Source organism: Gekko japonicus, unplaced genomic scaffold, assembly GCF_001447785.1.
Source record: "Gekko japonicus isolate JY-2015 unplaced genomic scaffold, Gekko_japonicus_V1.1 scaffold719, whole genome shotgun sequence".
Lineage (NCBI taxonomy): Eukaryota > Metazoa > Chordata > Lepidosauria > Squamata > Gekkonidae > Gekko > Gekko japonicus.
In genome coordinates this window covers 702111-726892 of record NW_015175991.1, presented here as the reverse complement: position 1 = coordinate 726892, position 24782 = coordinate 702111, and the positions used below count along the sequence as shown (strand labels likewise).

The 24782-nt window shown below is 46.8% G+C and overlaps 2 protein-coding genes across 2 annotated transcripts in view; one reads left to right on the top strand and one right to left on the bottom strand.

The window, feature by feature from the left end:
* Positions 1 to 23000, top strand: part of ABCD4 (ATP binding cassette subfamily D member 4) — a 31873-nt gene extending 8873 nt beyond the window's left edge. Inside the window, 13 exon segments of the mRNA XM_015426368.1 lie at positions 61 to 111; positions 2468 to 2562; positions 4137 to 4258; positions 9941 to 10032; positions 11318 to 11424; positions 12550 to 12735; positions 15340 to 15431; positions 15634 to 15670; positions 19320 to 19369; positions 19947 to 19999; positions 20491 to 20567; positions 21329 to 21444; positions 21665 to 23000. Of these exon segments, the coding sequence (XP_015281854.1) occupies positions 61 to 111; positions 2468 to 2562; positions 4137 to 4258; positions 9941 to 10032; positions 11318 to 11424; positions 12550 to 12735; positions 15340 to 15431; positions 15634 to 15670; positions 19320 to 19369; positions 19947 to 19999; positions 20491 to 20567; positions 21329 to 21444; positions 21665 to 21733 (1147 nt within the window). The 3' untranslated portion in view covers positions 21734 to 23000.
* Positions 23001 to 23162: 162 nt separating this feature from the next.
* LOC107123182 (acetyl-coenzyme A synthetase 2-like, mitochondrial) overlaps positions 23163 to 24782 on the bottom strand; it is a 40746-nt gene continuing 39126 nt past the window's right edge. Inside the window, exon 14 of the mRNA XM_015426369.1 lies at positions 23163 to 23886. Coding sequence (XP_015281855.1) covers positions 23719 to 23886 — 168 coding nt within the window. The 3' untranslated portion in view covers positions 23163 to 23718. The remainder of the gene's footprint in view (positions 23887 to 24782) is intronic.

Below are 24782 nucleotides of genomic sequence, written 5' to 3'. Positions count from 1 at the left end.
ATCATCTGCTTCAAAATGGTCCCCATAGATGTTAACTGGGGCTTTTTTTCTGTTTCACAGATTTAAGCACATGCAGCTGAGGGTGAATGCTGAATCTGCAGCTTTTTATAGGTAAGAGATATGCTCCCATTTCTATTCTCCCTTCTTGTGAAAACCTCAGCTCCTGAGAGCAAAAGGACGAAATAAATACGTGGGTAGGGGTGCCTGCTTCCTTTGTGTTCTGTTTGCTTCTGTTTCCTGCCCCCTTCTGCCAAGTAGCTCGTCTTTCTTTTGATCTCTTGCCCTTCTTCTCTAGTCTTCCTGTGATCGCCTCTATACTGATCTAAGGACGAGTCTTGTACTGAATGATCATATTCTCTCAAAGGTGCATCCAGGAGAGCTTTGCATGACATCTTCCTTGGCACCCTATATGATCTTGGTAAACAATCCTGGGAGTCCTGGTACCAAAGGGAAACGGAGGCATTTCAGCTGCCCCTGCTCCCACCTTGCTGTCCTAGTTCAGAACATAGGCATCATTTTTGCTGTTCTGCTTTCTTACCACATGAGGTCACTAGTATTACCAAGAATCTTTCTAGAAGCAAACTTCATTTTGATAGCCTTGGAGCCTCATACTTCAGGAACATCCTGAAGCAAAGAAGAGAATTAGGATATTTCATTGCAACAAAATACTCTAATTCCCTTCTTTGCTTTAGGATATTCCTCAAGTAAGGGACTCCAAGGTTATCAAAATTAAGTTTGCTTCTAGAAAGATTCTTGGTAATACTATAGTTGAGTACTGTCTGAGTTGCTCGATATGACCCCTTTTCCAGTTTGGGGAGCAGGCTTTGATACCACCTCTCACAATACTCCTAATAATGAAAGTATTTCAGAGGTCCGAGCCCTACTCATCAGCTATCCTTCCTTTCTTTTGTGCCCTCTCTGGCCCACACTGGGTGGGGAACATTCTGGCAGTGGAGCTGCACTTCAGAGGTGCTCTTGAGATCCCAGTGCAGTGTGAAATAGAGGAGTCCTTGAGAGGGTCAGTGGCTCAGTGGTAGAGCATCTGCTTTGCATGTAGGTTCAATCCCCAGCATCTCCAATTTTTTAAAAAATCAGGTTAATGTGTGATGGAAAAGACTTCTGCCTGAGACCATGGAATGCAGCTGCCAATCTGAGTAGTGCTGATTGACCAATGACCTCAATGACCAATGATTGACTAATGACCTCAGTGTAAATCAGTTTCATGTGTTCATGTGCCTCATTATCCCTGAGCATCCAGAAGAAGGCAACCATAGTTCCAGTGCCCACTTGTTTTGCCAACAGAATCTCAGCTGTCTATGCTGACTTATACAGCACTCATTGGCTTGCCTGGACCCAGCATAATTGAGAGTTCCCCTCTTTGTTTATGAGCTGGATTCGAGTCCAGTAGCACCTTACAGACAGCCCCGTAGCCAGAGTTTTTCTTCAGGGTGGGCAAAGAGGGGGAAGTTTAGTGCAACTAATTTAATTAATGGGACTAATTCAATTACTTGAGCTAATATAATTACCAGTCTAATTTAATTGTCAGACCAGGAGGGAGGGAGCAGGGCAAATTCGAGAGGGATCATCTCCCCAAGGGTCGTGTCCCGTTCTCCCCCCCCCCCCAGCTATGGGCCTGTTTAAAGGTAAAGGTTCCCTTGCTCAAAAGCCAGTCAAATCCGACTCTAGGGTTGCGGTGCTCATCTCCGTTTCAAAGCCGAAGAGCCAGCGCTGTCCGAAGACGTTTCCGTGGTCATGTGGCCGGCATGACTAAACACCAAGGCGCACGGAGCGCTGTTACCTTCCCACCGAAGTGGTTCCTATTTATCTACTTGCAATTTCTCGCTTTCAAACTTCTAGGTTGGCAGGAGCTGGAACTAGAGACAGGAGCTCACTCCGTCTTGCGGCACCCGGGGCTTGAACTGCTGAACTACTGCCCTGCCACAGCCTGCAGTTCAGCGTCTTAACCACTTGAGCCTGCTTAGAGACCAACAAAGTTTTAAAGCTTTTGATTATCAAAGATCCCTTCATCAGATAACAGATACATATCTGATGAAGGGAGCTTTGACTGTTGAAAGCTTATACTCTGAAAATCTTGTTGATGTGTAAGGTGCTGTTGGAACTGAATCCAGCTTTTCTACTGCAGACCGACATAGCTACTCTCCTGAAACTCTTGTTTTGTATTGCAGTAGACTTTCTTTTAACACTAAGTTCAGACAACAAAGACATATGTGGAGAAATTGTTTTCAGTGGCTGCCCAGTAACATTGGAACTGCCTCCCCAACCACGACTAGTTAAAGCTTGAGGCCCCTTCATTACCCTTGATTTGGTTTTTCCTAGAGAAATGGGTTCACAGCCATCATCCTTTTGCCCTAGTTGCATATACACAGCTTGCCCATGTGAGGTTTGGGCTTGTGAGAATGATCACTTTACAGATGGACGGACAGCAGACTCCTGTGTTGTTTTGCAGAGCTGGGGAAGTGGAGCACATGCGAACCAACCACAAGCTACAGAATCTCCTGCAGACCCAGAGGGAGCTGATGGGCAAGGAGCTGTGGCTGTACAGTAAGCAGAGCCATTTGTCTTAATTCAGAAGTCTTATGAGGGGGCACTTCACAGAGGGACTGACCGGATTGGAGTCTTGAAGGAAAGATCTCTGTGGGCGTGATAGTTCCTACAGAGAGAGAGAGAATGGAGGAGGTGGAATAAGTAAGTGAATGACCAGCTGACATGGGGGGAAAATGGATTTCACAAATAAATGGGAGACACTGAACCTAAACTTAGGTGCCTGAGAAGGGTCATGGAGAAGACTCTGAGGAAGGTGGGTATTTGATGGAAGTGAGCACAAGCACATGGACCTTGTGAGTTCTGCTATGTCAGGCCCTATCAGAGGGGAGTCAGTATATTCTTGGTTTCCTAGCATAGGTTCCAATTTCAATCCAGCATTTGATTTACCTCCTAGTTGATGTGTATCATCCTGAATCCCAGAAGTTCTGTTTGCATTTGTTCCTGCTCAAGTGTGAACTGAATGAACAAAAAGCAAAAGCGGCATATTAGCTGTTCCCTGTCGTTGCCGAGTGTGAGACACACTGGTCTGTCTTTGTGCTCTCCCTTCTCATCTGCTACATAACACCCAGTGTAAAGAGTGGCCTCCATCTAGTTCTTTTTTTTAATTGTTCTTTGAACATCTGTGGAAATCTGCTGCATGATTGTAGGATGAGGCTTCCAAATTGCTCCCCCTTTCCTCTCTAGAATTCCTCACAGGCCCCACAGTTTGTGCATCGCTAATGACACTTTTCTATGTTCTTTAAGGTTGGGAAGAGTGACACATAACAAGGTGGATGTACAAAACCACATAGCCAGTGGGGGCCTGGATAATCCACTGCTCAGGGAATTCAAGAATTGTTTTTTTTATTTTAGACAATAAAACAAGGATGTTAAAAACAAACCATCAGTTTTAATTTTGTTAAAATTACAGATGATCAGAAAACAGCATGAAGTGCTTTGAAGGTGATGATCTTTGTATCCCTTGGTAGTCAAGTAGGTCAGGGTTCCTGGATCCTGTCAGAAAGATCTGCATGCACACAAGGGGGGGGCAAGTCCTCCATCCTGCAGGAGCCCTTCAGCTCCTCCTCCTCCTCCTCTGCTGCCGCCTCTGCCTCTACTGCTGTCAGACCTAATATCACAGGCTCCAAGTACTGTAGTTGGAACTACTGGGGAAATGCAAGTTCCTCAAGCAGAAGAGTCATCCTGATCACACCAGGGGGGGGGGCAAGTCCTCCATCCTTCAGGAGCCCTTCAGCTCCTCTCCTTGTTGCTCTTGGGGCTCCCCAGTCCCTCAGTTCAAGGGGTGTTTGGGGCTGACTGGAGGAGCAGGGCATGGTGCTTCTGTGCACAGACGTTAGATGGGATCATACAACCCAGTATGTTGAGGGGAATTACTTTTTTTGCATTTGGTCCTGATAATTTTATTTATTTAGCTTCATTTATAGCCTGCCTTTCAGTTAATCAGTAAGCCAATGACAAAGTATGATAACATTTCATTGACAACATCATGTAGTATGAGAAGATTTTGGCTGCGTTACTCGGGCAGATATTCCACATTTCTCACTGGCTCATGCTGATGTGTTTCTGTTCAGTTGGGATCAACACTTTTGACTATCTGGGCAGCATCCTGAGTTATGTGGTGATTGCAATTCCCATCTTTGGTGGAGTCTACGGTGATCTGGATCCAGCAGAACTGAGCTCATTGGTCAGCAAGGTGAGTTCTTGTATTTCCTGAAGGTAGAAACCTGGTGACTTGTGTATTTCAGAACATTTCCTTGACCTTCCCATCTCCTGGGATCCCCATAACACCCATTGGATGCCAGCAGCCAGAAGCCAGCAGAATTTTCTGGTCTTTGGGTCATAGCATGAGGAGATTGGTGTGTGAAGACAACCTGTGCTGGAGAGAGGAGGATATGCTGGCAGGGACGATGTCAGTAGACATTTTGTTCAGTGAAGGTAAAGGTTTCCCTTGCTCAAAAGCCAGTCGAATCCAACTCTAGGGATGGGGTGCTCATCTCCATTTCCAAGCCAAAGAGCCAGCGCTGTCCAAAGACGTTTCCGTGGTCATGTGGCTGGCATGAGTAGATGCCTAGGCGCATGGAACGCTGTTACCTTCCCACTGAAGTGGTACTTATTTATCTACTTGCAATTTCTTGCTTTCGAACTGCTAGATTGGCAGGAGCTGGGACCAGAGACGGGAGCTCACTCCGTCATACAGCACTTGGATCTCGAACTGTTGAACTACCAACCTTCCGGTCTGCAGTTCAGTGTTTTAACCACTTGAGCTACCGCAGCCATAAATAGCGAGGCTGAGCAAGGAGCCTTTGAGGAACAGAGGCAGGGAGAACAAATCGGAGGGCTCACTGCCCCCAGTCTCCTGCTCCAGGATTCTTGAAGCAGTTAGGGCTTGGAGCAGGCTGAATCTTTCGCTCCTCTGCTCTTTTCCCCTTAACAGATACTCTCCTGCTCTCAGCATTATGTGCTACATGGAGCATATTCAGTCTTCCTCATCAGGCTGTCTCTGTTGTTTTTCATTCATTTGGATCTACATTCCTGGGGAATTTTTTGAGTGTGTGGAAATCCCTGGCTTGTCTGTGAGTGTCACAGTATTGCTGTTTTCATGATCATAATGAGGTCCAACCATTTTACAACAGTAAAGATGCACACAATAAGCATAGTAAACAAACAGAGCCCTCACTATATAGAAGTGGATGAAGAGAACCGGATTGCCAAAGGAATATTTATGGGGATCTAGATAATCCACTGCTCTGTGAATTCAAGGATTGTTTTAACTTTGGTTGGAAGAAATCACGGAGTGGACATCCTGCAACCTGTCAGCATCTACTCTGGTGCCTGTGATTTTGCCAGCCATTGTTTACATGCATTCTAGCCAGTCTTAGTCATAGAATCATAGAAGGGGAAGGGGCCATACAGGTCATCTAGTCCAACCCTCTGCTCAATGCAGGATCAGCCTAGAGCATCCTTGACAAGTGTTCGTCCAGCCGCTGCTTAAACACTGCCAGTGTGGGGGAGCTCACCACCAAGTCAAAGCAACTTGAAATTTACAGGTAGCTGAACTCTGTACCCAGAACTGGATTCCAGACTCATGTGATGTCTTAAGTCAGAGATCCCTATTGGGCGTCTTGGTGCCCCCTGACACTCTTCCTGCTGCCCTCCATGTTTTTAAGGGGGCTTAAGCGGGGCTTCTGATAAGCAGTCTGTATGCAAGAAGATATTTTGACATCATACGTTTGTTTCAAAAAGCATCCTGTTTAACAGAATATCTGCATTAAATATTGAAGCATTACCATGCAACAATCAGAGAATAGGTCTGTTTTAGAAATATCCCACCTCAAATAGTGATCATATGGAAGAAAGCAGCACCGTTTTTAGGGGTGTTTGTGTTCCACCACCAGTGGAATGAGCTCCTCCAGGCTATAAACTGGTATGAGATCAGCAAGAGCACATAATCCTGCCACATCCATGTACCATTGAGAAGCCACAGGCACTGGCCAGCTGGCCTTTCAAGCCAACAGTCAGTAAGGCAGATTTAATTGCTTCATCTGTCTTGGAATGAGATCTTTCCCTCTGTAAATAAGGAGTGGACAGAGATGGGCTGCCATAATCCAGCTCTTAAAACTGCTAAACTAGGACTTGCTCCTCAATGAAGGGCCTCACGTGGTCTCATCAATGAGACCTGGTTGGGAAAAATAAGTATGTTCATATCACTTATTCCCAGGTGGGTCTTTTGCTGCAGCACCAACATAAATTCAAAGAGAGGGGAGGGGATTTGCTGTGGGTTTTTTTTTTTGTTCTTTATTTTAAATCTTCTAGGTTTTCTGTCTGGCGGAGCCCAAATGTATCTGGAGGTCAGTGATTAGGATAGTCTGGAGACACTGTTAATTATAGTGCCCACCCCACTTCTGAATAGTCTTTTGATCTGAGTTCATGGAGGCAAACTTGGAGCTGAGGACTCTGTGGTTTTTAAGTCAGGGGGAAAGGCAGTACACATGCTGATGCTCCCATAACCAGTACAGGAGTTCATAGCTGCTGTGAAAATCATGGGGCTCTCCATAAAAGTTGTGGTTCCCATGCACAAAGCAGATCACATTTTGGTGTTCAGGGTGAGGTAGGCTAATGGTGAGCTGAGAATGAGGGAGCTAGCAACAATGCCCTTGTCATAGTCGGATCACTATCTGGTCAGGTTCAGGATATCAGTTGCTTTGAACTTCTACATGGGTGGTTGTTCCACCCTCTGACATAGTAGGTTTGAGTTACCAGAGATTCTGAGACGTTTTCCAGATGGCAGGCCTGTTGGTGCCTTGGTTGATTTTTGGAGTATAGAGAGCACTCGGGCAGGCCTGTTGGTGCCTTGGTTGATTTTTGGAGTATAGAGAGCACTCGGGCGGTGCAATTGGTCCTTGAGCATCCTCTCTTGCTGACTGAGCCAATTCAATTCTGACATACAAAGGGGGGGGGATTAGAATGAATGACAGCTAGAAGTCTGATGGCAAAAAGCTCAAGAGCTCCAGTCAGTCACAGTCTAGAGCAGGGGTGTCAAACTTATTTGTTATGAGGGCCAGATCTGACATAAATGAGACTTGTTGGGCCAGGCCATGTGTGTCATAAAATGTAATGCCAGGTAGCGGAGATATAAACTTTATAAAGGACACAAAGGGTTTTTTTTACCTAAAATAAAAACATGCTTAAAACATTAGCACTCTTGCAATAGTTTATTTATTTAACAGTGTCTGATAACTGACACCTCTTGCTCTGAATTATTACTTCAGTGTTGTTGCAATCTTGAGTATGCTGCTCTGGTGTGTATCTGTAAGTTGCAAACCTATGATGACGCAGCAGCAGCAGAACTGGAAGAAGAAGCAGAAAACAGCCAGTTGCACTGAGGGCCTGATAGAAGCCCCTGGTCTAGAGAGCACTCTACCAGCTTTGGTACCCCTGCTCCAGAGCTCCTGGAAAAGGAGACTTTTGCCATAGTGGGCAAAAGTTAGTTAATATCTGAACTGTTCATTTTGCCTTTGAAAAGTCTACAGAAATGTCAGGTGGTCCAAAATGCCAGCTTATTTGTCAGAGGATGCTGTGACGAGCATATCTTTTAAGTGCTCAAAGATCTTTATTGACTTTTGATTTGTTTCTGGGTGTGACTCAAAGTGCTGGTGTTAACCTTTTAAACTTCTAAAGAATTTGGGGCTGGGATACCTGAAGGACTACTTCTTCCCATATAAATCAGCATAGATCCTCCTCCAAAGCCTTATTTTTCACCACATTTGGTAGTAAACTGAGCGTCTGGTAGCGAGGAGTACCTTTTTCTGTGGCTGTTTTTGTGACTCTTATCCAAGAGATGCTCGCCTGGTGCACCTTTGTTGTCTTTTAGGTGCTGATGTGTGTTTATCTGTGTGCACGCAAGCGAGTGCACACTTTTGTTGGTTAACTCCCCAACCTTCTCCTTGTGCTCATCTGAGCTAGGGTATAGCAATTTTTTGCTTTACACTGCTACAACTTCATGAGTGTGTGTGTTTATCTGTACCTCTGCTTTCATTATTCTTACAATTGTTCCTTTGTTTTTGTTATTACCGTGCATTGTCTTGAATCTGTTTTTTAAAATAAGCTAATCTGAGGCTGGTCACATGGCATTAAAGATAGTCTGACCTGCATTATTTACTCTGCAGCGAGAGGCTCCTTTTGGGAATGACAGGGCAGCCTCCTGGCCGGAGCAAGGCTGGCTGGCTGGCTGTCAGGATCCCATGGAGTGAGTGTTGACCCCTGTGCTGCAGGGAATTGCTTGGCAGGCTGCTGATGCTGGCTAGAAATAACTTCAGGGTACTATTTTTGCAGTTCTCTGGATCTTCCTTCATACTTGCTCCTCTTTGTTTTCCGAACGCTTGGCTGCCTCAACATTTCAAACGCTGTCTGGTACACAACCATGCTGTTTTGTGCTTTTTAAGCTACTGACGTAATTAGCTTTTTAAGCTACTGTTTTTGTGCAGTTTTAAGCTGCTGACGTCAAGAGGCCTCAGGTTTCAGGGTGTTGTTTTACTCAGCACGAATGATTGTGTCAAGTGTGTCATCAAAGTGCTGCATCCTGCCTTGTATCGGGTGCTAGTAAGCAGACACTATGCAAGACGCCAATATATCTGGGAGCAGAATGCTGCCCTAGGCAGCCCCAGTGGACAGATTTCTCCTTCAGAGGCCACTGAGGGAAAGGGTGAGAAGAGAGTGTTCATTCATGCCCCATGATGGCTTAGTCCCTAACTTTGGGGTCTGTTCTTGCTGGCTTACTCAGCCAAACCTTCATAGCTGAGCTCTTGCAGGCTCGAAGGTGGGACTCTACAGTTGTCCAGCCCCACCCATCGCCCTCCCAGCTGGAGCAGATTATAGCTTGATTACTTTGATTGCCAAAGGGTCTCTGAGCTGTGTGCTGAGGGTGTATTCAGTCCATCTACTGGCCAACCAGGCTCTCTTAGGCACTGTGCAAGTACCCGGGGATACGATCATCAGTCATGACAGCACCAGCAATTTTATATTCTCAATAGTGATAACTTCCTGGAGGGGAGGGGAAGAGCATGTGCAAAGTTCACCCTCTGGCTGAATGGGTCATTTGTGAGGGATTTTACCAGTGAGACTGTGGGCTGGCTTTGAGGAACCCTGAACCTTGGTCAATGGTTCTTCTGACTGATCCTTTTCACCTGCCCAGCTGTAACTGTTATCCCAGTGATCAAGATTAGTTCCATGCTACATGTATAAGACAGAGTACAAAATATTGACTTGAATGTCCTGTTCAACAGCCTGAAAATTTCAGCTTTCTTTAAAAAAAAAAAAAGCAGGCTGCTAGCTGAAGAAGAGGTAAACAATACCCTAGTAGTTTTTTCTGCCTCTTGAACTACCTATGCTCACGTTCTACCTTGACCTTTGCCAGTACAGTCCATCTCAAAATTTAGTGAACCCCAAACATGGCATTCAAAATAAACTGTAAAAAGGTTTAGGCCAACTTTCTGATCTACATAGCTCTCACTACAGATTTTCAATTTGGGTTTTGCTGGTAGATATAATGGCTGTCTACCTGTCTGTGTCATGTTTTTATCTCGCCCATCTTCGGAGAATCTTACCTCACAACAACCCTGTAAGGTAAGTTAGGCATTAAAAAGAGTAACTGACTGAACATTACTCAGAGATCTTCATAGCTGAGTGGGGAGTTGGACCTGGCTGTTCATATCCTAGTCCGTTACTCTAACCACTACGCCCCACCAGTTACCTGTGCTGGCAGCTGATGAGACAAACTACTCTGTAGCTAATATGTTGGTGGCAGGGAGCTCTTGTTCAGTGCATTGCTTTTCAGACCTTGTTAACTCTCTTGTTTTGTGTGTGGTTTGTCTTGTAGAATGCCTTTGTCTCCCTGTACCTGATTGGGTGTTTTAGCCAGCTCATTGACCTTTCCACTACTGTGTCTGACGTGGCAGGCTATACACATAGGTGAGTCCTCTTGTCTGTGGGCCAGTGGTGAGGATGTCTGGACATACGGTATGAGCCTTCAAAGGATGTCTCCATTAGAAGCTGCTGCACAAAGAAGGAAGCTTCCACTCCTTTTGGGGGGGGGCATCAAGTCACAGCTGACTTATGGAGACCCCCTAGCCTAGGGTTTTCACGGCAAGGAGACATTCAGAGGTGGTTTGCCATTGCATGCCTCCACGTCACAATCCTAGTATTTCTTGTAGGTCTCTCATCCAAATACTAGCCAGGGCTAACCCTGCTTAACTTCCAAGATCTGACAAGGTTGGGCTAGCCTGGGCTATCCGGGTTCCACTCCTTAAGGCCCATCAAAGATTGTGTTTGGAAGACTTATAGGGTATGAACATCTGGCTTCATTCAAAGGACTCAAACACATTTGAGAAGAAATTGGCCAAGGACCTTATCTTTGAATCCATGAGGCTGCAACAGAAGAAACAATCTAGAGAATCTTAATTTGTTCTTCAGACAGGATAGCCTTAGCTGGTGGGCATCTGTTCCATTTTCTAAGCCTTGGTGTCACTCATATTTAAACAATGGGGTGGATCCTACCCCTATCCTGCCACTCCACTGAGTAAATTTCATTCATTTATTAACTAAAATATTTATTACCTGTTGTAGTTTTTCCAGGTTGTCTGGCCGTGGTCTTGGCATTGTAGGACCTGACGTTTTGCCAGTAGCTGTGACTGTGAAAGCAGCTGTGAAAGCTATCGACAACATATTGAACGCCTCTACAGGGAGGAAACATTTCAACAGATCCGGAGGTTGGAAACGCTTCAGAACAAAAAAGCACATCTCCATCTTTCTGTGTTATACCTCTGAGGATTCCAGTCACAGCTACTTTTGAAATGTCAGGTCCACAGCCAGACAACCCGGAAAATCTACAACAGCTAATGAACTCTGGCCATGAAAGCCTTTGACAACATATTAAAATATTTATGTCCCACCTTTCCTTTTGCCTCAGGTTTGAAGCCCTGCTCCAACTTAAGTGGCTCTTCCATTGGAGGAAGAACTACTTGTCAGAGAAAGGGTCCTAGGAGGATGGTTGGATCCACCCCAGTGCTTCTCAGAAGATTCCACAAAACATGTTCACCTCTTACAAGTTTATAGTAATATGTGTAGTTACATCTTCATGCTTCCTAAAATATCTGTTCTTTTATGGTTTTGCTGGCGAGGATAGGAGCTGCTTTTGAACAAAACTGTTTTTATTTCCACCCGCATCCCCCTTACTGATCAGTCTGTGTCTTTCTAGGATTGGAGAACTGCAGGAGACGCTGATGAAGCTCTCCAAGAAACAAAATGATTGTGAGTTGCAAGCGAAATGGGACTTCAACAAGTGAGTTGCTATACCTGTCATAGGTTAGCAGTTTCCTGATTGCACTGGTGTTACAGGAGGAAAGGCAACTGAGCACATTAATTGTGGAGGGCTAAGCTAATCCTTGGGAGAACCTTGCAGCCCAGATATTCTAGGGTCCCCAAAGTTGTTGAGCCTTTGGGCATATCTGAAATAATGAGAAAGGGTATTGGGTGCAACCACAGAATGTCTGCCACGGGAGATGGGATGATTAACAAAACGGCTGGGGTGTGTGTGTGTGTGTGTGTGTGTGTGTGTGTGTGTGTGTAGAAGATTGACAGGTTCCAAGTCAAGTATCCTCCAGTGATGGAAGCAGCTGTTCCTGAATAGGTGCTCCATGCAGATCCAAAAGTGATAGGGGTCTTCCGAAGCACCACCAGTGAATTGTAGGTAAGCCAGGATTTCCTCTTGGCTTTGGAGACCCAAGCAACTCAACTGCTCACTGAGCAGTTGAGACACACCTGGAAAGTGCCAGTGTGAAGGGTCAAGTTAGAATGTGAATGATTAAGTCAGGTGACTCCCAGCCAAAATCCAGTGTTAAGAGAATTCTTGGGGATTGAAGAAGGACAAACTCAAAGCACATGTCGAGGAAGAAAGCCCTCTGTTCACGGCTTAACACTCTGCCCTACAACGTGCAACTCAGAAATCAGGAAATGGTGATACGGGTAAGATGCAAGTCTCGTAGATTCTGGGAGTGTCAATACCTGGTGAACATCTTGGAGGCCTGAACAGGGAACAGTGCTATGAGATGGGTCTGGTTCTCCTGATAATGATCTTATCATAGATCTCAGGCTTTTTGAAGGGGGAAGGACAACATGTTTTTTCAGGGCAACTTTTGGATTTCTCCCTGTCCCTGCCACAAATTAGTTGAAAGTCTCTGCAGACTTCAGCCACAGCAGCCAGAGGGAGAAATGAGTCTGCAACAAAGAGTAGTCTCTCACATACTGAGTGATTCCCTGAGTGACGCGTCAGAGTCCAGTTGATAGATAACCTGCTGCCTGCCCTTCTGAATGCAGCTGAATGTACTCACAGGCTTATCTGCTTACCCTTCCTTTTACTTTACTTTCCCTCTCTCTTTTTTGGGTCTTTGATGAACAACCTTTGTACCAGTGTTTCTAAGGAACAGGCAGCACCAAGCGACACAGCATTCTTCCTGGAGCAGGTCTCTCTCTCTGTTCCTTCTTCTGAGAAGCTGCTTATCAAAGACCTAAACCTGAGAGTCACACAAGGGAACAGTCTTCTGATTACAGGGAACACGGGCACAGGGAAGACATCTTTGCTGCGTGTCCTAGCTGGCCTCTGGGAAAGCAAGCAGGGTGAGTACATCATCATAAATGAAGTGTTGCTTTGTCGATAGGCTCAAGGGACATGGGGTCCCTACACAGAGGCCAATAGATGGGGGCAAAGTCTGGACTTAAGTTGTTTGGGAGTGCAAATCAGCCTTTGTTGCACTTAAGTCCTTACTGCTTTGTTTCGAGCTCGCAGACCCACCCTTGCCCCCATTTAATCCTGGAGTATCAGGAAATGTCGATTTACTTGCTTAACATTATCCCACCAGATGCCTTTGGCCATGTGGAAAGCCTGTAAAACTCCATCCAGGGCTGGCTCGCTCACTAGGCGAACTAGGTGTTCGCCTAGGACGGGCCGGCCCTTAGGGGCACCAAACTGCACCCGCCCCCCGCCAAAAGCCCTTCCCAGGCTGCCACCCTCTCTCCTGACAGCTATGGGGGGGGACCCGGCTGCCCGCCGAGAGCTTGGCTGGTGGTTCGGCAGCCAGCTCCTTCAGGCACCGCTGGGGCTGGGCTGGCCTGCCAGCTGGCTCCCTCTCGGTGTATGGTGGACGGGCGGCTCTCCTCCAGCTCCTCCTCCTCTCTCCCGGCAGCAGCGTGCCTCAACTCAGCCACCTCCGCCTGGCGACCTTCCGCCGCTGCCACCTCCGAGGCTCCCCTGGCACAGCTGCTGCCGCGCTGCCACCACCTCCCTCCCCAGCAGGAGCGTACGCACGGCTCAGGCCCAGCTGGTGGGGAAAGGGCGGCAGGCAGCTGCCCTCGCCGCAATGGCCGTTCCCTCCACCCGATGCCGGCACCTGCACGCCAGCCAGGGAACACAGGTGGTGGCGGCGGGCACCAGCAGCAGGGAGAGCCGCTCCTCTGAGGCGTGATGCTCAGGCAGCCGCCGTCGCCTCTCCCACCGCCTTCCCGCAGCCCCCACAAGGCGGGGAGGGGGGCGGAAAGGACGCTGCTGGGCGCAACGCCTTCCACGCCTCTCTCTGCTGAACAGCCCAATCCTCCCTCGGAGGCCGCCCGGCCCTCCAGGGACAGAAGACACGCCGTCTCCCTGATGAGAGGCAAGAGTCAGGGGCGTTGGACTGAGGGCTCTAGAGCCTGCCAGACGCCTGAGTAGGAGCCTCGTTTCATCAGCCGGCGACACACAGGAGGACGGGCCCCAGGCCCCAGTCGTTTAGTACAGGGCAGCCCTCGTGCCTGTATCGGAAATGCCCTCTGGAACAGTTCTGCATCGGATGCGGAAAGCCTTCCTGGCCTCCTCAGGCAGCCCCTTCCTCGGGGGGGGGGGTGCACAACAGAAAAGGCATCAGGCATGCGTGCCAGCAGGTGTCCTTTTTGCCCCTTCACATGTTGGCCATTGCAGAAGACCCTGCTCTGATGACCGAAGCTGTTGGGGTGGAGTCTTGGTGGGCGCACGGGGGAGGGGGGGGCAGAAGGATCCTTGCCTAGGGTGCAAAATAAGCTGGGGCCGGCCCTGACTCCATCCACAGGCAATGTTGAGATTTGCTGTTTGCTACACATGACCACGCCTGTTAAGGCTTGTCTTCTTGTATGATTAGTGGGACCTACGGATGCCTGGCTTCCCTGAGCAGTTAGAGCTACTCTGGGGGCTGTCTTTGTAGGCAGTAACTTGTGTGGTAAATGGGCTGTTTATTTCTTCCTGGGTAATGATTGTGAGCAATGCTCCCTCTAAGCTGTGGAGTCTTGTGAGCAAAAATTCAACTTTGTGAGCAACTGGCATTAAACCTGTGAGTGAGCGATTTGGCTACTGCATAAATCAGTTTGCTCTGGAGCCATCCCTTCCTGAGCTAAGACAAAATTGGGTGAGCCGGAGGCTAAACAACTGTGAGCTAGCTCACACTAACTCAGCTTAGAGGGAACACTGATTGTAAAATGTCAAGTGGCATTGTCAAGCTGGGTTGGTGTATGTGTTATTTTTAGATTAATCCAGATCCATTGGTCATTGCCTTCTTGAGAAGTAGCGAAGCATAGGATCAAACAAGGCAAGATGGAGAACTAGAATCTCTCTGCTACTTTTAATTGTAAGTTTCATGCCTGCATGGCCCCAGTGCAGATTTTAGCTATGCAGAGCGGGCAGAAGAAGCTTATTCATTCCCTTCCTGTCAAAACTGCCTTTCCTGTTCCGCTCTTAGCCCCAGAAGGGAAGAGAAAAGGCGAGGATCCTTTTTTTGCTCACATTGTTTCCCCTTTGAGGGCCAGCAGAACAGGAGGGGTGGTTTTGACTGGCAAAACTGCACAGGGGGGGACTCCTCTCCCCTTCACCCCCACATGTGGCCTCAGTCCAGATTAGGCTCCTACAGAACTTCTGTTAGCATTTTTAAAACTCTGGGAGGAACCAGTTATGTCATCTGTTTTGAACTGTAGCAGCTTTGAGTGTCAGCTATGAGCCCAAGAAGTCCTCCTTAGCCCTGTCCTCAAGTTTGGCATTTTGGCAAACCATTACTGCCCCCTTTCCTCCTGTCTACAGCATCGAGTGGACAGTATTGGCCACTTATGGGGTTGTTGAAAGGGCCAATAGAAGAACATGCTTTTAACACTCAAGTGTGTTGTATTGATGGGGAAGTGTTGTGCCCGTGACCTGTGTATGAGATTCTTCCTGTTGGGTCTCTTCAGGGGATGTCCACATGCTAACCTGCTTTGGCCCCCATGGGGTGGTGATCTTGCCACAGCGGCCTTTCTTCACAGATGGGACTCTGCGGGAACAGGTGAGCCGCTTTGGCACCAGACTCTCGAGGTGGTCTTGCTGCCTTCATGCCAGTTCTACTGTAGCTGATGCCTCTTAGGGCTAGTGGTCCAGTGGGACCTGACCGGGGTGGGGGGGGGGCGGCACTGTGGCTGCTCATTCTTTTCAGCCATTGCAATATGATTCAGAGGCCCCTCATGTTGAGTTTGTGTTTATTTGATTAGGTGATTTACCCTCTGAAGGAGATCTATCCAGTTTCAGGTGAGTGGGAATCCACTGGAATAGTTGCCTCCAGTGGACTCAAGCAGCTTTGCTCTCTTTCAGTGCCTTTTTCTTCTGCAGTGTGTGTCTGTGTTGTGTGAGCTTTCTTTTGGCTGCTTTATCTTATCCTGCGGGGAGCTGACTTATCCATCTGGTATATTAATGCAGGGATGTTCAGTATGTGGAGAGCTGCAAAACATTAGTCAGACCATGTGCAGAGTTGGTGTGGGGGCAGAACAGAGCTTGAAAAAACAAGCCAGAGCCAAAAAAATGTATGCAGATATGCTTAGTTTGCATAATGCATTCTGAAGCTAGAATATAGTCTTCTAAGGACTGGGTCTGTTTTTATTTTGGATGCAGAACATTCCCACCCCTGACTGTACCTTTCCCACTTAATTGCTGGAGGCAGTCCTCAGCAGGGCTATAGGAGGAAGCCAGTGAGCAGGGGAGGGGGCTTTATTTCACCCAGTGCAACTTACAACCTTCCACAAACTAAGCACCCATGTTGTAGCATGACTGTGTCCTCTGTTGCCATTTTTATTAACCATTTTATCCTTGATCAAGCATATTCTCTGCCACTGATCAATTTGCTATCTGTGCCTTATTGTTTATGTACAAGGTTTCCCAGTTTTGCAAGTTGTCATAGCATTTTTCTACTCAGTGGTGAATAGCTTTCAAATAAGAGCTATTGGATGTTGGTGTAATACTTGCCATACATTATTTCTCCTTTGGGCTTCACATTCCTTTTACGCTTTTACGCGTTTGCTGTTTTTTTTAGTAAGAGACTATGGTAAAATTATTAAAGTGGAATTCCATGTTAACTCAGATTTTGTATTTGGAATAGAGAAGTTATGAATAAAACAACAAAGACCGAAAGCAGAGTGGGTTGCCATAGTTTTTAATTTGACAAGGTCAGGCCTGACAGAGCAGAGCAACACCTCAGAGATACAACATTGTGTCTCTAAAACATATGGGCACTTGGCATACTTGAAATTGTGCGCTTTAGGTTGCTGGGGCGTTATTATTATTTGAGTAGCACCATTGATGTATTTTTTCCCCTTCTGAAACTCTGTAAAGTGTTACAGAGTTTCAGAAGGGGAAAAAATAGGCCGGTTTCTTTAAGATTACAGTCTAAAATAGACAATAGCAGAGGCAATAGAGGGTAGGGAGGAAGAGACAAAATTCTCAAGGAATGAACATGAATTGATGCTGTTATACACACTTAAGTATTGTGAGACGGGTGGCAGTGAAGATATAGGAGCTAAGCCAGAGGCCTCATGGGGAAAAGTGGGCTTTGAGGAGGGATTTGGAGGGAAGAGTGAGAGATGGTACCAAGTATGTGTTCAGGGAAGGGCTTTATGTATGAAGAAGACACAAAGAAAAAATGATCTTCGTACGATACGGTATTCCTCTGTCTTAAAACTGTATATTGTGGATCATTAAGAAGCTTACAAAACAGCATAACTGATATAGTTTGTACGTATCTTATTGTTCTTTTGACTCAAAAGTCTTGAACAGATCAAGACCCAACACTCTTACCGGCAATCACCGCAGCTAAGTATTTAGCAACTGCTATAACTGATACACAAGGCATTTGTTTGCAATAAATCATCCTCACAAGAAGAAAAAAAGTAGAGAGCCTGTCTCTTCACACGCTTTTGAGAGCTGCTTCACATATGCTTGAACATCACTTGATTATTTGCCAGGCATCGAAATTATGATAAATATGGGAATTTATGCCATTGAAAAGGCATCTTATTTAAGGTGACATGAGGTCACACAAATATTCTGTGTCTGATTTGCAATAATTCATTAACACATGCAAATTGCCACTAGACACGGCGAAGATCAAGTGATAATGTGTGTATGTATATGTGTGAAGAATGACCAAGCAGTGCCCCTACCAGAGAACGAGACTGTTTGGGACTTCTTGGTGAAAATAAAGTATAAAACTAATCAGGAGTCAGAGGAGCCTTCGTGAAAATTGTCACTGAAATAAAACGGTGCTTTATAAACAGGCAGCTGTGCTCTGCTTTCAAATTGTCTGGAAGATCATCTTAATACAAATCTAATTCATTTATGGTAAATGGAAGCCAGCTGTTACCTGGTTAAGCTTTCCTCCTGTCTCAATAATTATAGACTCCCAGGGCTGTCATGAGCTTTTCCTCAGATACTGGCCTGTCGAACTCCCCTCAGTTGCTGAGATAACTCTTGTTATGCCATTGCCTAAGAGTTCATGGTTTGGATTGCCAGCTGAAAGGGCTGGTACAGATGAAACACTACCAAATGTAGGATGCGTTCAGATACTAGATTAAGTAAGAATCTGGATAAGCTGTAACTGTAGTTAATGCTTTTGCTGACAAAATCTTTAAGCATGGTCAAGCCCTGTGGCAGGAGAGAGGGATGGGGAAAGGTAGCCATGGTCTGCTCCCAATTGCATAGCCATGGGTGAGCCATTGGCTGCATACGGTTTGCATTGGTCCAAAATGTGGAGATCTTACCTTCCTGAGATCTGATCATAAGGCTCGCTTTTGTGCCATGTAGGCAGCACTGAGTCCCCCACCCTACCCCTGCCTTTCATATCCCCACAGTCTGCCTTGTAGTTACAGATCTGAAGCCTGTAGACAGGAATGGCCAGCCTGTTCAGTTATAAGCACTACTGCTGAATGTTAAACTCTTCTTGGGTGGTGCAACTTCTAAAGTAGGCTCAGAGCACAGTCTTCTTCACATAATATATTAGTTTTTGGATTTCGCCACCAAAAGAGATGGTGTTGGGCACTAGCTTAGTTGGCTTTAAAAGAAGGCTAGGCACAGTCATGTTGGGATAGGTCTATGAATAGTTTTTGGCCACGGTAGCTAATTTAAGCCTCCAAGTTAAGAAACAGGTTAATTCTGAATCCTTTTGCTGGTGGAGGTGTTACTACCAAGAGAGAGCTGCTGTCTCTTCTGCCCACTTCTGGATTCCTGGAAGCATCTGGTTGGTCACTGTAGAATGCTGAACTATGTGGACCTTTTGTCTGTCCCAGTAGGGCTGTTTCTGTGTCCTTGTCTGAGGTGGGGCTAAAGATCAGCTTGCTGTTGTTGTCTTCGTCTCCTCCCTCTCCTCTCCTCCTCCGCCTTCAGCCGCTCTCTGTCCCACTTGCTTGTGGGAAAGGACCTCGCTGTCGCCCCCATCGCCTTCCCTTTTTTGGTCTCCACACATGTACAGAGGGTCCTGCCACACCGTGTTCGCTTTCAGGCGACCATGCCACTTTTTATTGTGATCTCTCTTTTTTTGACACCTCTTGGGTGCTTCTCGGCTCTTTGCCTCGGCTGTGCTCCTGTGGTGGTGACCTTGGCCCCCGCCTTTTCGGCCACCGCAGCCCCCTGTCTTTTCTGGGCTTGACGCTGGAGATTAACTGACCTTTACTGTAATCTTAACTATGTTGCATGCTAATACATCCTGTTGGTGACAGTGGGGTGGAGTTAATGTAATACATGTATGATTGTGCTGTTTACTCTTATATAGAATTCTGTCTCCTTGGATCGTTTTTAAAGGGCAAAAAAGCAAAGAGGTTTTGATCCTTTGCTGAGCCATGTTCAGAGCTACAGTTTCTAGATGGTGCAGCTCTCACTGTTCCATTGCTGAGTGTGATTTCTTGCTTAACAGGATCTGCAGATGATGAAAGGATACTGAGATTCTTGGAGCTGGCTGGGCTGGTGAGTTATCAAGAGAATGAACTGCATAATGTGTTGACTCTCTTGTCCCATTTTTGTGGTACACCATAGGAGGAAAGTGGCTGTAAGTCCTTGGCCAGGTATAATGTTAATATCAGTGGTCAGTTCATAAAAAGAGGTGCTGGTAGAAGAAGCTTCTGCCTGCCAAGAAATCACAGCCTCTGACCAGCGAACCCTTTGTTTTAATTCCAAATATGTGAGGTAGACTGCAGTTAGAGAAATGAACTTGGTACATGTTCAGAGGTACACGCTTCTCTATTTCACATTTTAAAGGCTGGGCATGGATGCTTGAAACTGGTCTCAAGGTTGAGCCCTGGCTCAAATTAATGTCCATCATGTGAGCAAAATGAGTGAAAACCCTTCTGATGGCACGTATAGTGGAGGCATGGTTCCAGAGAGCAACAGGAACTGATTACAAAACAGAGCTGATGTTGGTCACTGAATGGGAATGCTGGGCCAGGATTGGAACAGCAAAATAAACGATGCCTTTATTGGCTGTATTCACCTTAGCTGAAGAACACTAGGATAAGTTTTGCTTGTCATCTGTTGTCTTCTGTAGTCTGATTTGCTAGCGAGGACAGGAGGCTTGGACCAACCAGTGGACTGGAACTGGTAAGTCTCTGCAGTGGAGTGGGATGGGCACATCTGAGCCATTCACGCAGGGATTTGACAGCGGCTTGAAGGGGGAAGAGAAGTCATGCACGACAGCTGCAATTCAGAGCCCTTCAGGCACTCTTCCACTGCCGGGAAGCTCTGACTAAGCTTTGAATGTTTGTCATAGTCAGTAACAGGAGAGCCCTGGTTTTGAGCATGAGTTCCAGGAATAGGTATCAGCAACCATCTCGCTTCCTATCTTGCACCACCTGTCGAGACCCTCTAAGTTTTCCCTAGGCAGGATGCAGAGATCTGAGCTGCATGTTGGGCAGAGTGAGCAAGAGATGCTGCTGCCTGTTGTAGAACTTGGGGGAATAGTTGACTAACTCTGCTGCAGCTGTGCGAGCTGTCCCTTGTGGAGTAACAAATGCTGCTGTCCAGTCCACAGTGCAGCTAGCCCACAAGATGGTCCTAATCACCAACTGCTGTGCTTTTTGCTCTTGCCACAGGTATGATATCCTGTCCCCAGGAGAGATGCAGAGGCTGTCCTTTGCCCGTCTTTTCTATCTCCAACCCCAATATGCAGGTGAGGAAAGGAAATCAGACTGGGAAGGAATAGTTAACAGCATCCACACTGAGTAATATTCTAAGACGCTTATGGGAGCTGTGGTGATGAGGAATTCTTCAATGGTGATTGGCTGTCTCAGAGGCGGACTCAGAAAAAGCCTCCAGTTGCCACTGGCTCAGCTGTTGAGATCCTAAAAGGTTTTATAAAAGCATCTGAAAGGCTTACTTCCCTGTGACCAGGGTCCTCCCATTCTTGGCCGCCTTTTGCATGAGGACAGGATCTCGTACCATCAGTACTGGCTCTTGGGTATGATGGACCCTCCTGGTTTTCATTCACCTTCTCCCAGCAGCAAGATACAAAAGATCACTTCATTGAGCTACTAAGATGTTCTCTGTGTTTCCTTCCTGTCTCCTTGCTACGCTGCAATACCCGTGCAGCAACCAATAAGAGCTGTTGATTAGCTGTCTGCACCTCCTTCTGATGCACTCGCCGCAGCAAATGAACTGCGTGTTGGCTGAACAGCACCAAATTGTATTCTGAATTTCGTTATCAGCTAGTGGAGTATTTGCTTTAATTGCAGTAATGGAATGGCTTCCTGGGGGGGGGGGGCTAAAAATGGCCACAAAGTGTGGGGGAGGTGAGTGGTTAACCAGCTCTAGTGTATGACTTGATAAGGTAATGGACACAGCCACACTCAAAAGGAAGAGACTGGAAGTCAGGGGTTGCCTTGGATGAGCTGTGTTGAGGCTATTCCTGGTTGTTATTTTTTTTGTTTGCAGTGTTGGATGAAGCAACTAGTGCACTGACAGAGGATGCTGAGAATGAGCTGTACAAGATCTGTGCTCAGCTGGGGATGACTCTGGTTAGCGTGGGGCACCGCAGCAGTCTGGAGAAGGTAGGAAAGGGGAGGGACAGCCAGTTGATCTATCAGTCCAAGCAGAAATGCTGCTGTAAGAAATGACAGGTGGGTTTGCAAGCTCAGCCAAGAGGCAGTCTTGCAACTGAGTTCTTCTTCCCAGAGAAGACAGTATTGGGGGCTAAAGGGGGAGCAGAATGAAAGGGAATCTCCCTCTGACAGCCATGGGTCTCAGTTTGTACTGTCTTCTGAATTTCAGTTCCATAGCTGGATACTGAGACTGTGTGGAAGAGGAAAGTGGGAACTAACAAGAATCAAGCAAGACTGAGCCAGTCATGGATGGCAGGAAATGGAAAGAAAAGTTCAGATGGGAGAGTTGCCAAAGTGCCTTGGAATCCACCATGCCTTAGGGGTTGAAAGAGGTCTACCTGCAGGACGAGCAGGTGCAAATGAGGTTTCTGTGACCTGAAGACATCTGTTTCCTCCTGAAAGAACAGGGTGGAAGGGCAAATTTTAATTCTCTCGCTGCCTCGCATGGAAAATTTCCTCCAGCCCGTTGTTCTGTTTTAATGTGTTTCTGCCTGAAGATTTTACTTGAAGGGAAGAGGACTCTTCTGCTTGTATCTCCTTTCAGTGAGAATAACTGAATGATGTTGAAGAGAACTGGATAGAATTATGAGGACTTGTTCCAAAGGTTCCACAGCCTGTGCATAAACCCTTCTCATCTGTGCCTGAGAGAGAGGGGGGGGGGCTTTGGACCACTGCTTTGCTGCCTGGACAGGAATATCTACATGGCAAGGCCAGTGTCTCTACTCTGCACAGGGATCTGTCTGCTCTTGGCATATGGACAAATTCCATGGTTACTATAGCAACCTCTGCTTGCTCAGGAACTTCACCACTACAGCAAGAAAAGAGAGCGAGAGAGACGTATTCTACATTGTAAGTCCTGTACGCCTACCAGCTCTTCATACGATGGCAGTAGATTTACTTATGTTTTATGTGGAGGGACAGAATCTCAATTGACAAGGCTGTAGGAACCCCCAAAGTTGTAATATATACGCACACTTTCCAGCCTGGGAGATGGGTGTGCAGTAGCAGGTTCTGTGGGTGCAGCAGATGTGATGCTCACCTAGAAAACATTGAAAATTCTCCTTTTTGAGGCAGATGGACATTCCTGTCCTGTGATGGCACAGGAGCAGAGCTGCTTGAAAGTTATAGAATATAGCTACATGATAGAGAACCTGTTGAACTTGTGCATACTGCTGAGAGAGAATTCTTGGTGTGTGTTCTTTCCCTTTTTGTGCTGTTTGATTTTGTAAAAATTGGTTTTCTGGTCCTCATATGAGTTAAAATTAGAATTAAAGCTTGAAAATGTATGTTGTTATATACAGGTTTTAAAAGTCCAGAATCCAGGAGGGGTCAGTGTGACGCCTCTGAAGGTTATCACATCAGACTTCCACACAGCATCCTGTTCTGTTTCTTCCATTGGTACAATTGTAGTGCCTTCCCTGTTCTCCTCTTCATCACATCACATCATACACAGCCAGTTTGATGTAGTGGTTAGGAGCGCGGACTCTAATCTGGGAGAACCGGGTTTGATTCCCCACTCCTCCACATGCAGCTGCTGGTGTGACCTTGGGTCAGTCACAAGTTCCCTCAGAGCCCTCAAGGGCAGTTCTCGAGAGAGCTTTCTCAGCCCCACCTACCTCACAGGGTGTCTGTTGAGAGGAGGGGGAAGGGAAAAGAGATTGTAAACCGCTCTGAGACTCCTTTGGGTAGTGAAGGGTGAGGTGTAAATCCAATCTCTTCTTTTTATTCTTCTGTCTCCAAAGCACTGAGTGGTACAATCAGGAAGTGGGTCTGAATTTGGAATGGCATAGGCAAATACCAGCCAGTCTTGTCTTGATGCATGAGGGTTTTTAAGTTGGAATTTAGGGGTATGTAATACACAACCCTGCATTTCTGTTATGATATTGTATAACAAATCTAGAAGTGCTTTGTACTACCTGGGAGTGCTTCTGAAGAAGAGAAGTCTGATGTCCAGTATTAAGCAGCTCATGCTTCCTGTTCCTCAGTTGTTGTTGTTGTTCAGTCGCACAGTCGAGTCCAACTCTTCGCGACTCCTCAGTAGGCTCCCTATAACTCTTGGGCAAATAGTGTTTTTGTGGCTTTGTCAGTGGCTTCTCATTCCTAGTGAATAGGCCGGCTTCCTCTTTGGCAAAGGATTGTTGAAGGGGAATGGGGGACTGCTGCTTGCAGAACATTTGGGTGCCTGGAGATACAGAGCCACCTGAGGTATTTGGGCTATTGGCCCTACTTTTCTGGCTGAAGTTGCTTGTGTCCTTCAATGAGCTCCTTCACTGCCTCATGATCATCTAGAGTTGTCAGATCCCCTAGCTCATTGGCTTTGTTTTCTACAATTTTCTTCAGAACCCGCCGCATAATCTTCCCCGAGCGAGTCTTGGGCAGCCGCCGAGCCACCTGAGCCAAAAAAATAAGAAGGTTAGAGCAGGTTGTCAAAACCTCCTTTAGCTAGAGGAACAGACCTGTATTAGAATAACGTGATCTCCTTCTTTCAGTCTCACTTACATGATTTTCTGTTCCTATAGATGTATTTTCTCCTGCATTATACATAGATAAGATAGTCCTGTTCCATTCCATCTCCTGCCAGAGTGGTAAAAGGGGAAAGGACTCCTTGTCAAATGCCTGAACATACATAAGGCTCTCTAAAGCAAGGGTGTCAAACATACAGCCTGTGGGCTGCATCTGGCCCCTGCAGGGCTCCTATCAGGCCCGCGAGCAACTAGCTGTCTGCTACTTCCTGTTCCTATTTCCTTCTCTGGGGCTGCTGCCTCACAAATTGAGGAGCCCCGGGCAAGCAGTTGCACAGAAGAGATTGACAGCCACACCTCCCTTCCCTCCATTGGCTGAGTCTCCTCCCCACTCCTGTAGGAAGAAAGGGAGGGGGACAGAAAGAGAGAGCGCACTGGAGAGAGCAGAGTTGGAGTCGGTTCCAGGGCACCTTTAAGACAAAGAAAGTTTCATTTCGGGTATAAGCTTTCCACACTTCTTTGGAGGGAGGGGGTATTCTTCTGCTCTTTGAGATCTGATTTCTCTCTCTCTGGGAATGAGATAGAAAGCTCCATTCCCTCTACTGGCTGAGTCTCCTCCCCCTCCTTCTCAGAGTGAGATCCAGAAGGAGGTGGGTGTTTTGGAGTTTAGAGCCATGTGGTCTGCTGATTGCAATGTGTTGCTGGGGCTTGTTTTTACTTCTCAGAGATTAGCAATCTCTGCAAGCACTGCTTCTGCCGTTGGAGAAGCGCAAGCAAAGTTCTCTCTACATCTCCCCCCCCCCCCCCCCCGTCGCGCTGCCGTCA